The 11,218-nt window shown below is 55.7% G+C and overlaps 2 protein-coding genes across 3 annotated transcripts in view; both read left to right on the top strand.

Annotated features, from left to right (window-relative positions):
- Window positions 1-1,512, top strand: part of LOC103612067 (hemojuvelin) — a 4,370-nt gene extending 2,858 nt beyond the window's left edge. Inside the window, exons 3-4 of the mRNA XM_017728871.1 lie at window positions 7-183; window positions 575-1,512. Of these exons, the coding sequence (XP_017584360.1) occupies window positions 7-183; window positions 575-1,201 (804 nt within the window). The 3' untranslated portion in view covers window positions 1,202-1,512. The remainder of the gene's footprint in view (window positions 1-6; window positions 184-574) is intronic.
- A 6,207-nt stretch (window positions 1,513-7,719) lies between these two features.
- TXNIP (thioredoxin interacting protein) lies at window positions 7,720-11,063 on the top strand. Of its 2 annotated transcripts, XM_008629631.2 has the most exons (8): window positions 7,721-8,147; window positions 8,776-8,848; window positions 8,939-9,086; window positions 9,369-9,471; window positions 9,562-9,818; window positions 9,916-10,072; window positions 10,180-10,328; window positions 10,416-11,063. In XM_008629631.2, the coding sequence occupies exons 1-8, from the start codon at window positions 7,898-7,900 to the stop codon at window positions 10,449-10,451; spliced, it is 1,173 nt and encodes a 390-aa protein (XP_008627853.1). In that variant the 5' UTR covers window positions 7,721-7,897; the 3' UTR covers window positions 10,452-11,063. The 2 variants fall into 2 exon arrangements, with proteins under 2 accessions (XP_017584377.1, XP_008627853.1); XM_017728888.1 differs by having other exon boundaries at window positions 7,720-8,147; window positions 10,180-11,063.
- The last annotated feature ends 155 nt before the right edge of the window (window positions 11,064-11,218 follow it).

The following is an 11,218-nucleotide window of genomic DNA, read 5'->3' on the forward strand; positions in this document are numbered from 1 at the left end:
GGCCGCCCCCCCGGTTTCCAGCACTGCGCTGCCTTTGGGGACCCCCACATCCGCACCTTCCACGATGACTTCCACACATGCCGGGTGGAGGGCTCCTGGCCACTCCTGGACAACGACTACCTGTTCGTGCAAGCCACCAGTTCACCAGTGGCCAAGGGGTCCAACGCAACAGTCACCAGCAAGGTAACATTGGTGCACAGGCTGGGCAGCAAATCCAGAGTCAGGGCACCTCCTACACTTCCCCAAATCCTTGGAACTACTTCAACGAAACCCAGGGGGGATGAAGAAGGAGGGACAACAGTGGGGAAGGTTGTTGAGGGGACCTTCAAACACTCCTGTTGCTGTCAGGTGACCGTGTGGTCCATGGGGTACCTGGAGGAATCTTGCTGGGTTTGGCTCCACCTGAGTTTTCCATTGCTTAAATGGTGCTAGAAAATGAAGGAAAAAAGGAAGGATTGTTGTTATCCCAAAAGGACTGTGGCAGGGATGGTTTGGAGATGGATAGGTGGGGTGGGACCTGCATACCCTGAACACCTGGGATGGGGACATCCCCCTCCTGCCCTGCTCCCCACAGCTCACCATCATATTCAAGAACATGAAGGAATGCATTGACCAGAAGGTCTACCAGGCCGAGCTGGACAACGTCCCGGCGGCCTTCCAGGATGGCTCCGTGAATGGGGGCATGCGTCCGGGTGGAAGCAGCCTCGTGATCTGGGAGCGCAGCCCTGGCCGGCACGTGGAGATCCGTGCCGACTACATCGGCACCACCATCGCTGTGCGCCAGGCCGGCCGCCAACTCTCCTTCTCCATCCGTGCTGCCGAGGAGGTGGCCCGGGCCTTCACGGAGGAGCAGGACCTGCAGCTGTGCGTGGGTGGTTGCCCCCACAGCCAGCGCATGTCCCGCAGCCCCCGCGGGCGCGGCCGTGTCCCTGCGGAGACAGCGCGAGCGCTCTGCCGGGAGATGCTGCCCGTGGAGGATGTCTACTTCCAGTCGTGTGTCTTCGATGTGGTGACCTCAGGGGACACCAACTTCACCATGGCAGCACATGGGGCACTGGAGGATGCCCGGCTCTTCCTGCCTGATGCTGAGAAGCTCCACATCTTCCAGGTTGGGGGAGGCTGCCCACTCATCTCTCCGTCGTTTCTCCTCCTCCTCTTCCTCCTCCCGTGTGGACTTTGGGCTGTTTTGTTGCACTTTTAACCCCTGCTGGCTCTGTGGGGAACCTGTGAGACCTGCTGGCTCCAAATCTGTTGCTGCAGTCAGGAGAGATGCCTCACCTTGGAGGAGGCATCTCCACAGCCACAAGGAATTGGAGACCCAGGAGAGGGGAGAGATGAACCCTGGTTTGTGCCCACTGGTCTCACATGGATGGTGCAGCTCTTCCCAGCTCCTCTCCTGAAGGCAGATCCAAATCTTTCTGTTAATTCTGATGTGTTCCTTTTTCCCTAAGGATGTGACATTGCAGTGCATCAAAGAAAAATAAACCCCCTGGGTTAGAAACCCCCTCTGTCCCTCAGAGCCTTTCCATAACTCACTTCCCACCTTTCTCCCCTAATCCAGCAAAATTCCACTCAGGAACCTTACACATCCAGAAATAATGGACTGAAAGCCCAAAGCCCAATTTTTAGCAGTGAAAAAAATGGTTTTTTTATGGATTTGGGACCCTTCACTCAGCTGCTCCCAAAGCAGAGCAAGGCCACAAATCAGTCTGGGGAGCATTGTGACCAGGAGGGAGACTTCTGAGTAGAAATGGAAATCGGCTGGTTTTGTCCCTATGCTGCTCTTCCAGGATAAATAACAAGTGGATCTCCAGCAGTGGGAGCTGTGGAGCTTCAGGCCTCCTATATCCCAGGCCACTGTTGCTATTTTTCCTTGTTTTCTTGGCACCTGTTGTGGACTCAATTTAGCCGGGTCTGGACTTGGGACCAGTGTCAGGTTTCAGGGAGGACAAAACACCCCTCGGGAATTCTCTCCCTTGGGCCCAGATTCTCTGTCACTGCTCAAATCCAACCCAATCTGGAGCTTTTGCTTGGAAAACAGAATTCCTGATGGCAAAGAGCCAGCTGGGCACACAGATGGGCAGGGTATTGCCCCGTGGAAGGTGCAGAACTGCAGAGGGGAGGGCAAATTTCACATATTTCAGAGGATTTCAGTAAACCAGATGGAGTTCTACAGGAGAAATGTTTTCCATAGGGAAGACTTTCTTTTATTTTTCATAAAGTATTAAAAACTTGGCCATCCCTGTCCCACAGAATTGCAGGAAGGGCTTGTGGAGATGGGGTAAAGGGAATTGCAGCCCCTCCAGGCATGGTTGCAACCCCTCCATCAAGGGAGGTTCTACAATTCACATTTCAATACATCCATGGGGTTTTCTTTGTCTTTATTCTTTTGTGCCAAGAGCACAAAGAATACATAGGAAAACATTTCATGGGTATCAGGGTAAATTCCCTCTTGGATGGGTGCTCAGAGCACACAGTGACGAGCGGGAGATCTGCTCCATGTCTTTTACCCTGCTCCCAGTAATCCCCGATGGGTTTGACATTAAAGGGGTCTATTTTTGAGTCCCCATTTCCTGTCATCTGTCTCTCCATGTCTTTGGGTGGCAGTGGCACATGCGGATAATAATAACTCCTTCCTCCCCTGCTCCTTCGACTCTGGAACTTTGGGTGGATGAAATAAAGCAGGAGTGAGGAAAGGAAAGCAGGTTGCTTCCTGATGTGCTCCACATGTCCCTGTGGGAAGAAAATCATCTGGGGAGGAATAAAATCCTCTGTGGGGGGATAAAATCCTCCGTGGGGAGAAAATCCTCTGTGGGGAGAAAGTTCTCCATGGAGCTAAAATCCTCTGTTGGGGTAAAATCCTCAAGAGCAAGGCTGGTAGTGCTGGAGTTCCTGGTAGAAATGGAACTGATTTGATGATGCAGAACCTAATTGTCCCTTAGTTCTTGGCCAGTGGAGCCAATCAACAAGAATTCCAGGGGAAAAGGAGGGTTCCCAATGGAAATGGAATTTCCCTCCTCCTGAACAGCCCATCACCTGCACCACCAGGACTGGGCCTGGTGCTTTCCTTGCCAACCCTTTCTCAGGAGTCACCTCTGAAATTTAGAGCGCAGCTCCCAAATGGAAAATATCCAGGAATTCTGGAGACCTACCCCTGATTTGGAGAGCTCTGGTTCCAGATTTGAGGCTCGGCAGCTCCACCTGACCCAGAATTACACCAGGAGCTGCCCAACATGGACACCTCTGACAACTGGATTACAACATGTGGAAGCTGTTGCTGATGAATTATGGAATCATTAAGGTTGGAGAAACCTCTGAGATTATTAATCATTAACTTTCCTGTAGCACACCAGTGACCCATGTCCTCAGATACCCCATCCACTTGTTTTTGAACACATCCAGGATGGTACCTCCACCATTGCTCTGTTCCAGTGCCTGACCTCCCTTCCCACGAACACAATTTCCCAAATATCTGACCTAAACCTTCCCTCGAGGTCTCTTCCTCCGGTCCGGTCCCTTGGGAGATGACCCTGACACCCCTCCAGCTCCAGCCACCCAGGCTGGGCATTGGATGCTGAACCACCCAAAGTGGGCTCCCGTTGGAGCTGGATGTAGTGGCTGAGGTGGTTTTTAGCAGGTGACATCAGCCAGGGAGGGAAGGGGTCGATCCAAAGTCCACTGACGTCAATGGAAACACGCTTGTTGACATCAACAACTTGGATTGGCGCCGATGTTCTGCTCCTTTATTCGGGGCAGGGGAAAAGATCTGTTCTCTGCCTCAGCGTGACTCTGAGAGGCCTCATGTCTCCCTCACGCTGAGGAGGAGCAGTGTGGATTAATTTGGGAATGGGCCAAGATCAGCCCAAACTTGGCACATTCCCCCCACTTAGCCGGACCCCTGCCTGGCTACGGCTCAGGTTTGAGCCTCTGCAGGGTGTCCAGAGGAGGTGGTGTCCCTGTGAGAGAGGGAGATGGTGGCCCTGTGATGGAGGGAGGTGGTGGCCCTGTGATGGAGGGAGGTGGTGGCCCTGCGACAGAGGGAGGTAGTGGCCCTGTGACCTGCTGTGACACCCCCATACCTGCCCTGACCAGAGCCAGAGCTGCAGCCTCACCATGAGCTGCTTCGGGTGGCCCAGGTCACCTTGCCCAGGGAGCGTTGGCCAAAGTCCCCTTCTCCAGGAGACAAGACTCTGTGTCACAGGGTCCATCTGAGGTGCAGACGCTCAGAACACACCTGGGACACCATCCCTGGAGGTGTTCACAGCCAGGAAAGTGCACAACAGCAAATAAATAAATAAATTTTCCTCCTTTTCAGCAGCCAAGACTGCTCCAAGGCTGTGAGTGAGAAATCCAGCCTGGGGAACAGAAGTCTCCAGAGAGACGTGGATGGATGGATGGATGGATGGATGGATGGATGGATGGATGGATGGATAACTCTCATCTGCCATTCCAGGAAAAGCCTCTAGATGTCCGCAGAACCCAGCCCATGGGAAGGGCTCCAGCACAGTCAGAGCTCCAGAGCCTCTTCCTGCCAGAGCAGATGACTAACACGAGGCTTTCCAGACCCAAGATCTGAATTCCTCCTTGTTTATGGATGGCTGAGCTCTTCTGGAGCCTTATCTCCCCCTCCCTGCTCCAAACACCTCCCTGCCCCTCCTGGGCAGAAAACAGGGGAAGAAATCCCACATGGACAAAGAACCGCCAGGCAGGGGGGAGCTTCCACATCCCAGTCCCCAGTGAGAGCTAGAAAAGTGGGACTTCAGGGGGAAAATCCTGCATAGCTGAGCATTCTCTGCCTCCAGCCAGGCACTGGAGACCTTGCCTTCCACCCCCAAACCACTGCTGGGATTTAGGAACTGACCTGGCCCTGTTCTGGAGCCTCCACTCTTGAAAATCCTGGGCTTGGGACAAGCAGTTGCTTTCCAGGAGCCGCCCCAGTCCCATAGCCCCTTGTTTTCCAGCTGGGCTCTATTCCCAATGTTCCCTGTACACAAACAACCAGAGGAAATGCCTTTTCCGCCCCAGCTCCCAATCGCACACCCAGAACACTCTGTCCCCATGCTCCAGCCATTGTCTGGCCCTCTCTCCCCCCTCCCAGCCTGGAATATGCTGGAAGGGACCATATAAGGTGAGAAACATGGAGCAAACAGCCCACAGAAGCTGCGGGGCTGCCAGCACCCTCCAGCTTCCCAGTGATCCCAGCTGGATATTGCTCGTCTGATAGAAAGGACAAAGGCCAGGCTGTCACAGGAGCAGCGTGGCTTCTCCTGGCAACCAATCCCGATAACCTGGAGCAGAAAAACACGGATCTTATCAGCACCAGGAGCTGTGCTGGCGAAAACAAGTCTGTGCCATGCCCACTTCCTTCCCCGGGACCCACCCGGAGATCAGTGAGTCACCTCAGGGCCCATTTTCTCTATGGCTTTGGAAGTGGGTTATTCCGAGACTGTTAGTCATGCTGTCCTGGCCATCCTTCGCCCCTGGCCAGGAGTTCTGGGAAAAGCAATGGACCCAGCCACTCTCCCTGTCCATCCAGACACTCTCCCCATTCCATCCAGCAGTGGAAATGAAGGTGGGGGATCCTCTGAGCACCACAATCCCACGGGAAAGCAGCTCAGATGGGGGGTGAATGCCTTAAATAACAGTTTAGTGAGAGCAGGAGGTTGTCCCTGCCCAGAACTCCTGGTGATTTCTTTCCTGATTTTCTTGTTTTTGAAGGAGATTTGACATTGGGAAACTGCTTTTTACAAGTGAAAATCCTGCAGTGTTCCCGACCCGCTAGATCCATCCAGGGGTGCTGCTGGTGTGAGAACATTTCCTGGAGCAAGTCCGACCTCCGAGGGAATTCCAGCAGCAGAGAGTGGGGGGGTGTGGGGGGGGTGTGTGTGTGGATTGCCATCAGATGGAGGTCAGGAGGGGAAAGGGCAGCACTGATTGACAAGTCTAGAGGAATTTAGAGAGGATTCGGGATGTGGAACATGCCTTGGATCATATCCTTGACAAGTTCCTTGGCATGGGGCTCCAAGGCCCTTTGGCTTTACTGGAATGTGTCTAAGCAGCCCTAGGCTGGGGATGGTTTCCTTGGAAAGGCACACACCAGTGGGAACTGGAGAGGGAGAGCCTAAACATGGCTCTGACGGGAAGGCCAGCACAAATTGAAGGGGTCGAATATCCCATGTCAGGAAAGGCTGGAAAAAGCTCCCCCACCTTTCACCGAATTAGAGCAAATCCCTAATTCTCCATTAACTCATCACCTTTTTCCTAGTGGGAAACAATGGGGACCAGAGGAATAAAGGTGCAATTCCTCCATTCCACACCAAACCACAGAATAATTCCCTCTCAAGGAGGAATTCTGTCCTGTGGTTTGGCAGGAGAACAGTTTATGCCCCACGGTTTATCCGGCGCTTTATCGGTTTATACGATCAGGTGTGAATTAACTCCGGGGGAAGGAGGCAATGGAAGGGCAGGAAAAGTGCCAGGAACACTCGGACAAACAACCTCTGAAGGACAGCTCCCAACAAAAACAACCTCCCTGTTCCTCTTTGGGGTGGGGAGCCCCCCATTTCCATTGCTCCACTGCTGGGTGGCTCCATGAACATTGTTCTCCTGTTTCCTCTGCTCCCAGCATTTTCCTGAGCTGGGAAAGCACTAAGGGCTGGGAAAAGAGGAGGAAAGAGCCAGTGCCTGTCCTGGAGTAATGCTGATCCAGGGAGTAAAGTCTCCTGGAGGGGTTGGGGGAGAGGCGAAATGCTGTCCCACTCCTTGAATCCCTCAGGGCCACGGTTTCTGGAATGGATGTAGGTGTTTGCTGCACCTTGGATCAATGTTTGGGAGGGATATTTTGGGGAAGAAGGAGTGGGAAGTGTCCCCAAAACAGAGTGGGAAGCAGCAGAGATGGTGGAAACACTCCCACAAACACACCAAAAGGAGGGAGGAACCCCCCGAGGTCAGGCTTTGATCCTAAACCCCCAAACTCACCCTTATTTACCCCAGATAATGGGGGGAAGTGTGTGTGGGGTGAGAATACCACTGAGGGGGCCGAGGAAACCCCTCAGAACCAGTTGAAGAGATTCCTGGGGAAGGGGGCTGTGGAAAGCAGCAGAGAGAGGAAAATCCTCCCCAGAGGAGTTCGATCAGTCACGTTCGATCCCATACCCCAAATCCGCCCTTATTTACCCGAAATAACAGGGGAGGGTTGAAGGTACCCCGGAGGGTGGGCAGTGGAGACGCCCCCCGGCTGCCCTGGGTGGGGAGAAGGAGTCTGAGGAAGGGGGTGAAGCCCCCACGCCCCCCCCCCCCCCCTCCCGGCTCAGCCTGGCCGCTCCCAGTTCGCCCGTACAACACGGCCCGTCCCAAACTGGGACCAGCGCCCCCGCCCACCCTGAGCCGGGGAACATGCCATCCTATTCCGCGCTCGCCATTGGCCACGGCAGCCGCCCGTTCTCGCTTCCCATTGGCCCTCCGCGCTGTCCCTCCGCCTCCCTCCTTGCCCGCCCCATTGAACACGCGCGGCTTTCCTTCACACGCTGTCCACGCTCCGCCGCCGCTTCTCTGATTGGTCGCCGCTGCTGTAAACAAGGCAGGGGCAGCCAATGGGCGCGCTGATCACGCGAGCAGCACGCCTGGCCACGCGCCCTCGGCGTGGCGCCCCCGGCAGCAACTGGCGCGGGCGGGGGGGGGAGGGGTTCCCGAGCCTATAAAAGGCAGCGGCGGTAGGGGAGCTCGCAGACGGCTGAGGGCCCAGGGCGGGAGAGCGTGTGGGCATCCCTCAGCGCCTCAAAACAAAGCGTTCAGTCGCCCTTTTGCTCCGAACTCGCCTGATTCGGGCGGCTTTTGTTGCTCCACGGGGATAAAGCCCCGCTGCCGTTGTTTTGTGCGTCCCCGTGCTGCCCCAGCTATGGTGATGTTCAAGAAGGTGAAGAGCTTCATGGTGGCCTTCAGCGAGCCCGACAAGATCTACTGCAGCGGGGACAAGGTGGCTGGGCGTGTGCTGGTGGAGGTGGCCGAGGTGACCCGTGTCAGCGCCGTCAAGGTGTTGGCATGCGGCGTGGCCAGGGTGACCTGGGCCAAGGGCCCAGCCCAGTGCCGGCAGGAGATGGAGTACCTGCGTTTCGAGGACGTGCTGGCGCTTGAGGAGCAGCCCACGGGTGAGGGCATGGGGCTGGAGGGAGGGCAACGGTTCCCTTAAACACCGGTTCATAACCCCAGCCCAGCCCTGACCCAGGGCTTGGCCACATGGGGTGGGGCTGGATGGGGGCAGAGGGCTTGGGAGGGGACAAAGAGATAGAGGCACCCCTGGGATTGGCCACATGGGTGCTGTAGTGGGTCCCAGTGGAGCCCCTTGATCACCAACACAGAGTTGATGGAAGTCTGGAGTCTGGAAGAATGACCAAATCCAGCAAAACTTAAGAATATTGGAAGCTTTGGCCAAGTCAAGTCGAAGTTTGTGAGCTAAAGGACAAAATCAGAGCCTGGGGAGTTCCTGTGGTGTGTTTTGACACCAGAGGAGTTGGTAACATTGGTGGCACACTCAGGGAGGGTCACAGGATCACACCTTGGGGCTGGAGCAGGGAGATAAGAAGGAGCTGGAGGTGGGGTGGAGCCAGTGGGACACTGTGTTCTGCCCTGGAGGCTTGGGGTGTTGGTGAGGTGGAGGGAGCAGCACGGAGAGGACATGGGGTTCCTGGGGCAGGGACAGGTGTTACCCAACGCCCTCAGAACCGAGGATTGCCCTGGAGCTCCATCTGATGTTTCCCTCCCCTTTCCCTCCTGCAGATGAGGACGGGTCCGTCATCCTCAGGCCTGGGAACAAGTATGAGTACAAATTTGGCTTCGAGCTGCCCCAGGGGTGAGTATGAGGCAACACCTGCCTCTGGGGATGGAATTAAATTGGAAAATCCGTGTTTTGGCTCTGGAGTGACCCTCTGCATGTCTGTAGGCCACTGGGCACCACGTTCAAGGGGAAGTACGGCTCTGTGGATTACTGGGTGAAGGCGTCTCTGGAGCGTCCGGCCTGCCCCACACAGCAGGTCAAAAAACGCTTTGAGGTGATGGATCCTGTGGATGTGAACACCCCGGAATTGCTGGTGAGCCCTGAGTGGTCCAAAGGCTTGGGAGGAAAGCCCTTGGGGAGGGTCAGCCCAACCCTGTGGCATCCAAGCGTCTTTAATCAGATCTGGGCTGAGCGGGATTAAGGGTGGGATTAAGGACTTCTGGATAATTCCAGAAATTGACACTGGCTGGGGTGGGTTCTGTACCCTAGGGGAATTTGAGGGTTGGTTGCAAAAAGGGAAGGAAGGGAGGAAGGAAGGGAGGAGGGTGGGAAGGACAGGATGGGGCCAGCGTGTGACCGTTCCCTCTCTCGGCAGTCTCCAGTTGCAGCCAAGAAGGAGAAAAAAGTGTCGTGTATGTTCATCCCAGATGGACGTGTGTCTGTCAGTGCCCAGATTGACAGGAAGGGCTTCTGTGAAGGTGAGGATTGCTGGGAACAGGGAACTGGGAGTGGGAGAACCAGTAAGGAAACTCCTGACATCCCTAACATCTGGGTCCTTTCCTTGGCAGGCGACGAGATCTGTATCAATGCAGACTTTGAGAACACCTGCTCACGCATCGTGGTGCCCAAGGCGGCCATCGTGGCCAAGCACACATACCTGGCCAATGGACAGACCAAGGTCTTCTCCCAGAAACTCTCCTGTGTTCGTGGCAATCACATAATCTCTGGCACCTCTGAATCCTGGCGTGGCAAAACCATCCGCGTGCGGAAGCTCAAACCCTCTATCCTGGGCTGCAACATCCTGCGTGTGGAGTATTTCCTGCAGGTGAGTGGGGAATCCCCTCATTCTCCTCCTAATCTTGCTCCTTATCATGGGTATCTTCAGCCCGTCCCAACACCCCTAAATCCTGGCTCTCCTGCAGATCTACGTCAGTGTCCCAGGCTCCAAGAAAATCATCCTGGAGCTGCCGCTGGTCATTGGGAGTCGCTCGGGCATCGGGAGCCGCAGCTCCAGCATGGCCAGTCAGACGAGTTCTGAGATGAGCTGGGTGGACCTGAACCTCCCGGACGCTCCAGAGGGTGAGTGGAGTGGGATCCACAGGGTGGGATCACTGTGTGGGGACCCCGTCAGTGGCTTGGGGGCCGCGCATAGGTGAGCTCACTGATCTCTCCCTGTGTCCCCACAGCCCCTCCGTGCTACCTGGACATTGTTCCTGAGGATCACCGGCTGGAAAGCCCCACCACCCCACTCCTGGATGATCCCGATGGATTTGACAGCCCCATCTTCATGTACGCGCCCGAGTTCAAGTTCATGCCCCCCCCCACCTACACGGAGGTGAGCGCGGCACCAGCACGGGATGGGCCGGGTGGATCTGGGATCACCTGCCTGGATCCCTCACCCGCTTCCTGCTCCGTCGCCCAGGTGGATCCCTGTGTCGCCAACAACAATGTCCAGTGAGCACCACACCTGGTGGGTCGCTCCCGCTTTTCTGGACTCGGCTCCGTGTGCCACGCGCCTGCAGCACGTCTGGCCCCATACACCTGCAGGGGCAGTGCTCCCGAGGAACTGCCACATTTCCGAGGAGCTGCTGCATTCTCGAGGAACCACTGTTCCAGGGCCATCCCGGGCACCAGAATCTTGTGGAAAACCCCGGCACTCTGAGCCAGCAGAGAATCCTCACGGACTGGGGCGGGGACGAGGCGGATCCAGCTGGAAGAGAGCTGGAAATGCTTGGCTGTCGTGGCAGTTGGGACACAGTGCCTGTCTTTGCCCTGTCACGACATGTGATGACAGGCAGGAAACTGTGGTTTTAACTAATTCCATCCTAATTCTGTAACTCTGGGTGCTGCTCTGGCTGCCCTCCCCCCCTGCCGAGGGAGGGGGACGCTGTGACATCATGAATCCGTCCTGTCGCGACACAAACCCGTTACCGCGACCGATGCCTTTTGTACTCTTCAGTTTTGTACATAGTATGGGGTGTTTGGGGGGGGAAGAAGCACAAAAATGCAAATTTTGTACCTTTTTATGGCCCCTGGGGGGCAAAATTTGTAATAAACGAGTGAAACGGTGCCTTTATCTTGTGTCCTTCTGGGGGGTGGGAGGATGGCAGAAACCCCCTTGGGGTGGGGACTGACCCTATTCTCCTATTTTCTGTTTTTACAGAGAGATAAAACAGGTCGGGGGGGGGAGGGTGCAGTGTGGGGAAACTGAGGCAGGCAGGGGAG

This window comes from Corvus brachyrhynchos, unplaced genomic scaffold (assembly GCF_000691975.1).
Source record: "Corvus brachyrhynchos isolate BGI_N302 unplaced genomic scaffold, ASM69197v1 scaffold443, whole genome shotgun sequence".
NCBI classification, from domain to species: Eukaryota; Metazoa; Chordata; class Aves; order Passeriformes; family Corvidae; genus Corvus; species Corvus brachyrhynchos.

What these genes read in the sequence shown, in the direction of transcription:
- TXNIP (XM_017728888.1), top strand. Translation starts at nt 7,898, where the DNA reads ATGGTGATGTTCAAGAAGGTGAAGAGCTTCATGGTGGCCTTCAGCGAG. An exon ending in GGCTTCGAGCTGCCCCAGGG is followed by an intron (nt 8,849 to 8,938) that starts GTGAGTATGAGG and finishes GCATGTCTGTAG; the next exon opens with GCCACTGGGCACCACGTTCA. An exon ending in TGAACACCCCGGAATTGCTG is followed by an intron (nt 9,087 to 9,368) that starts GTGAGCCCTGAG and finishes CTCTCTCGGCAG; the next exon opens with TCTCCAGTTGCAGCCAAGAA.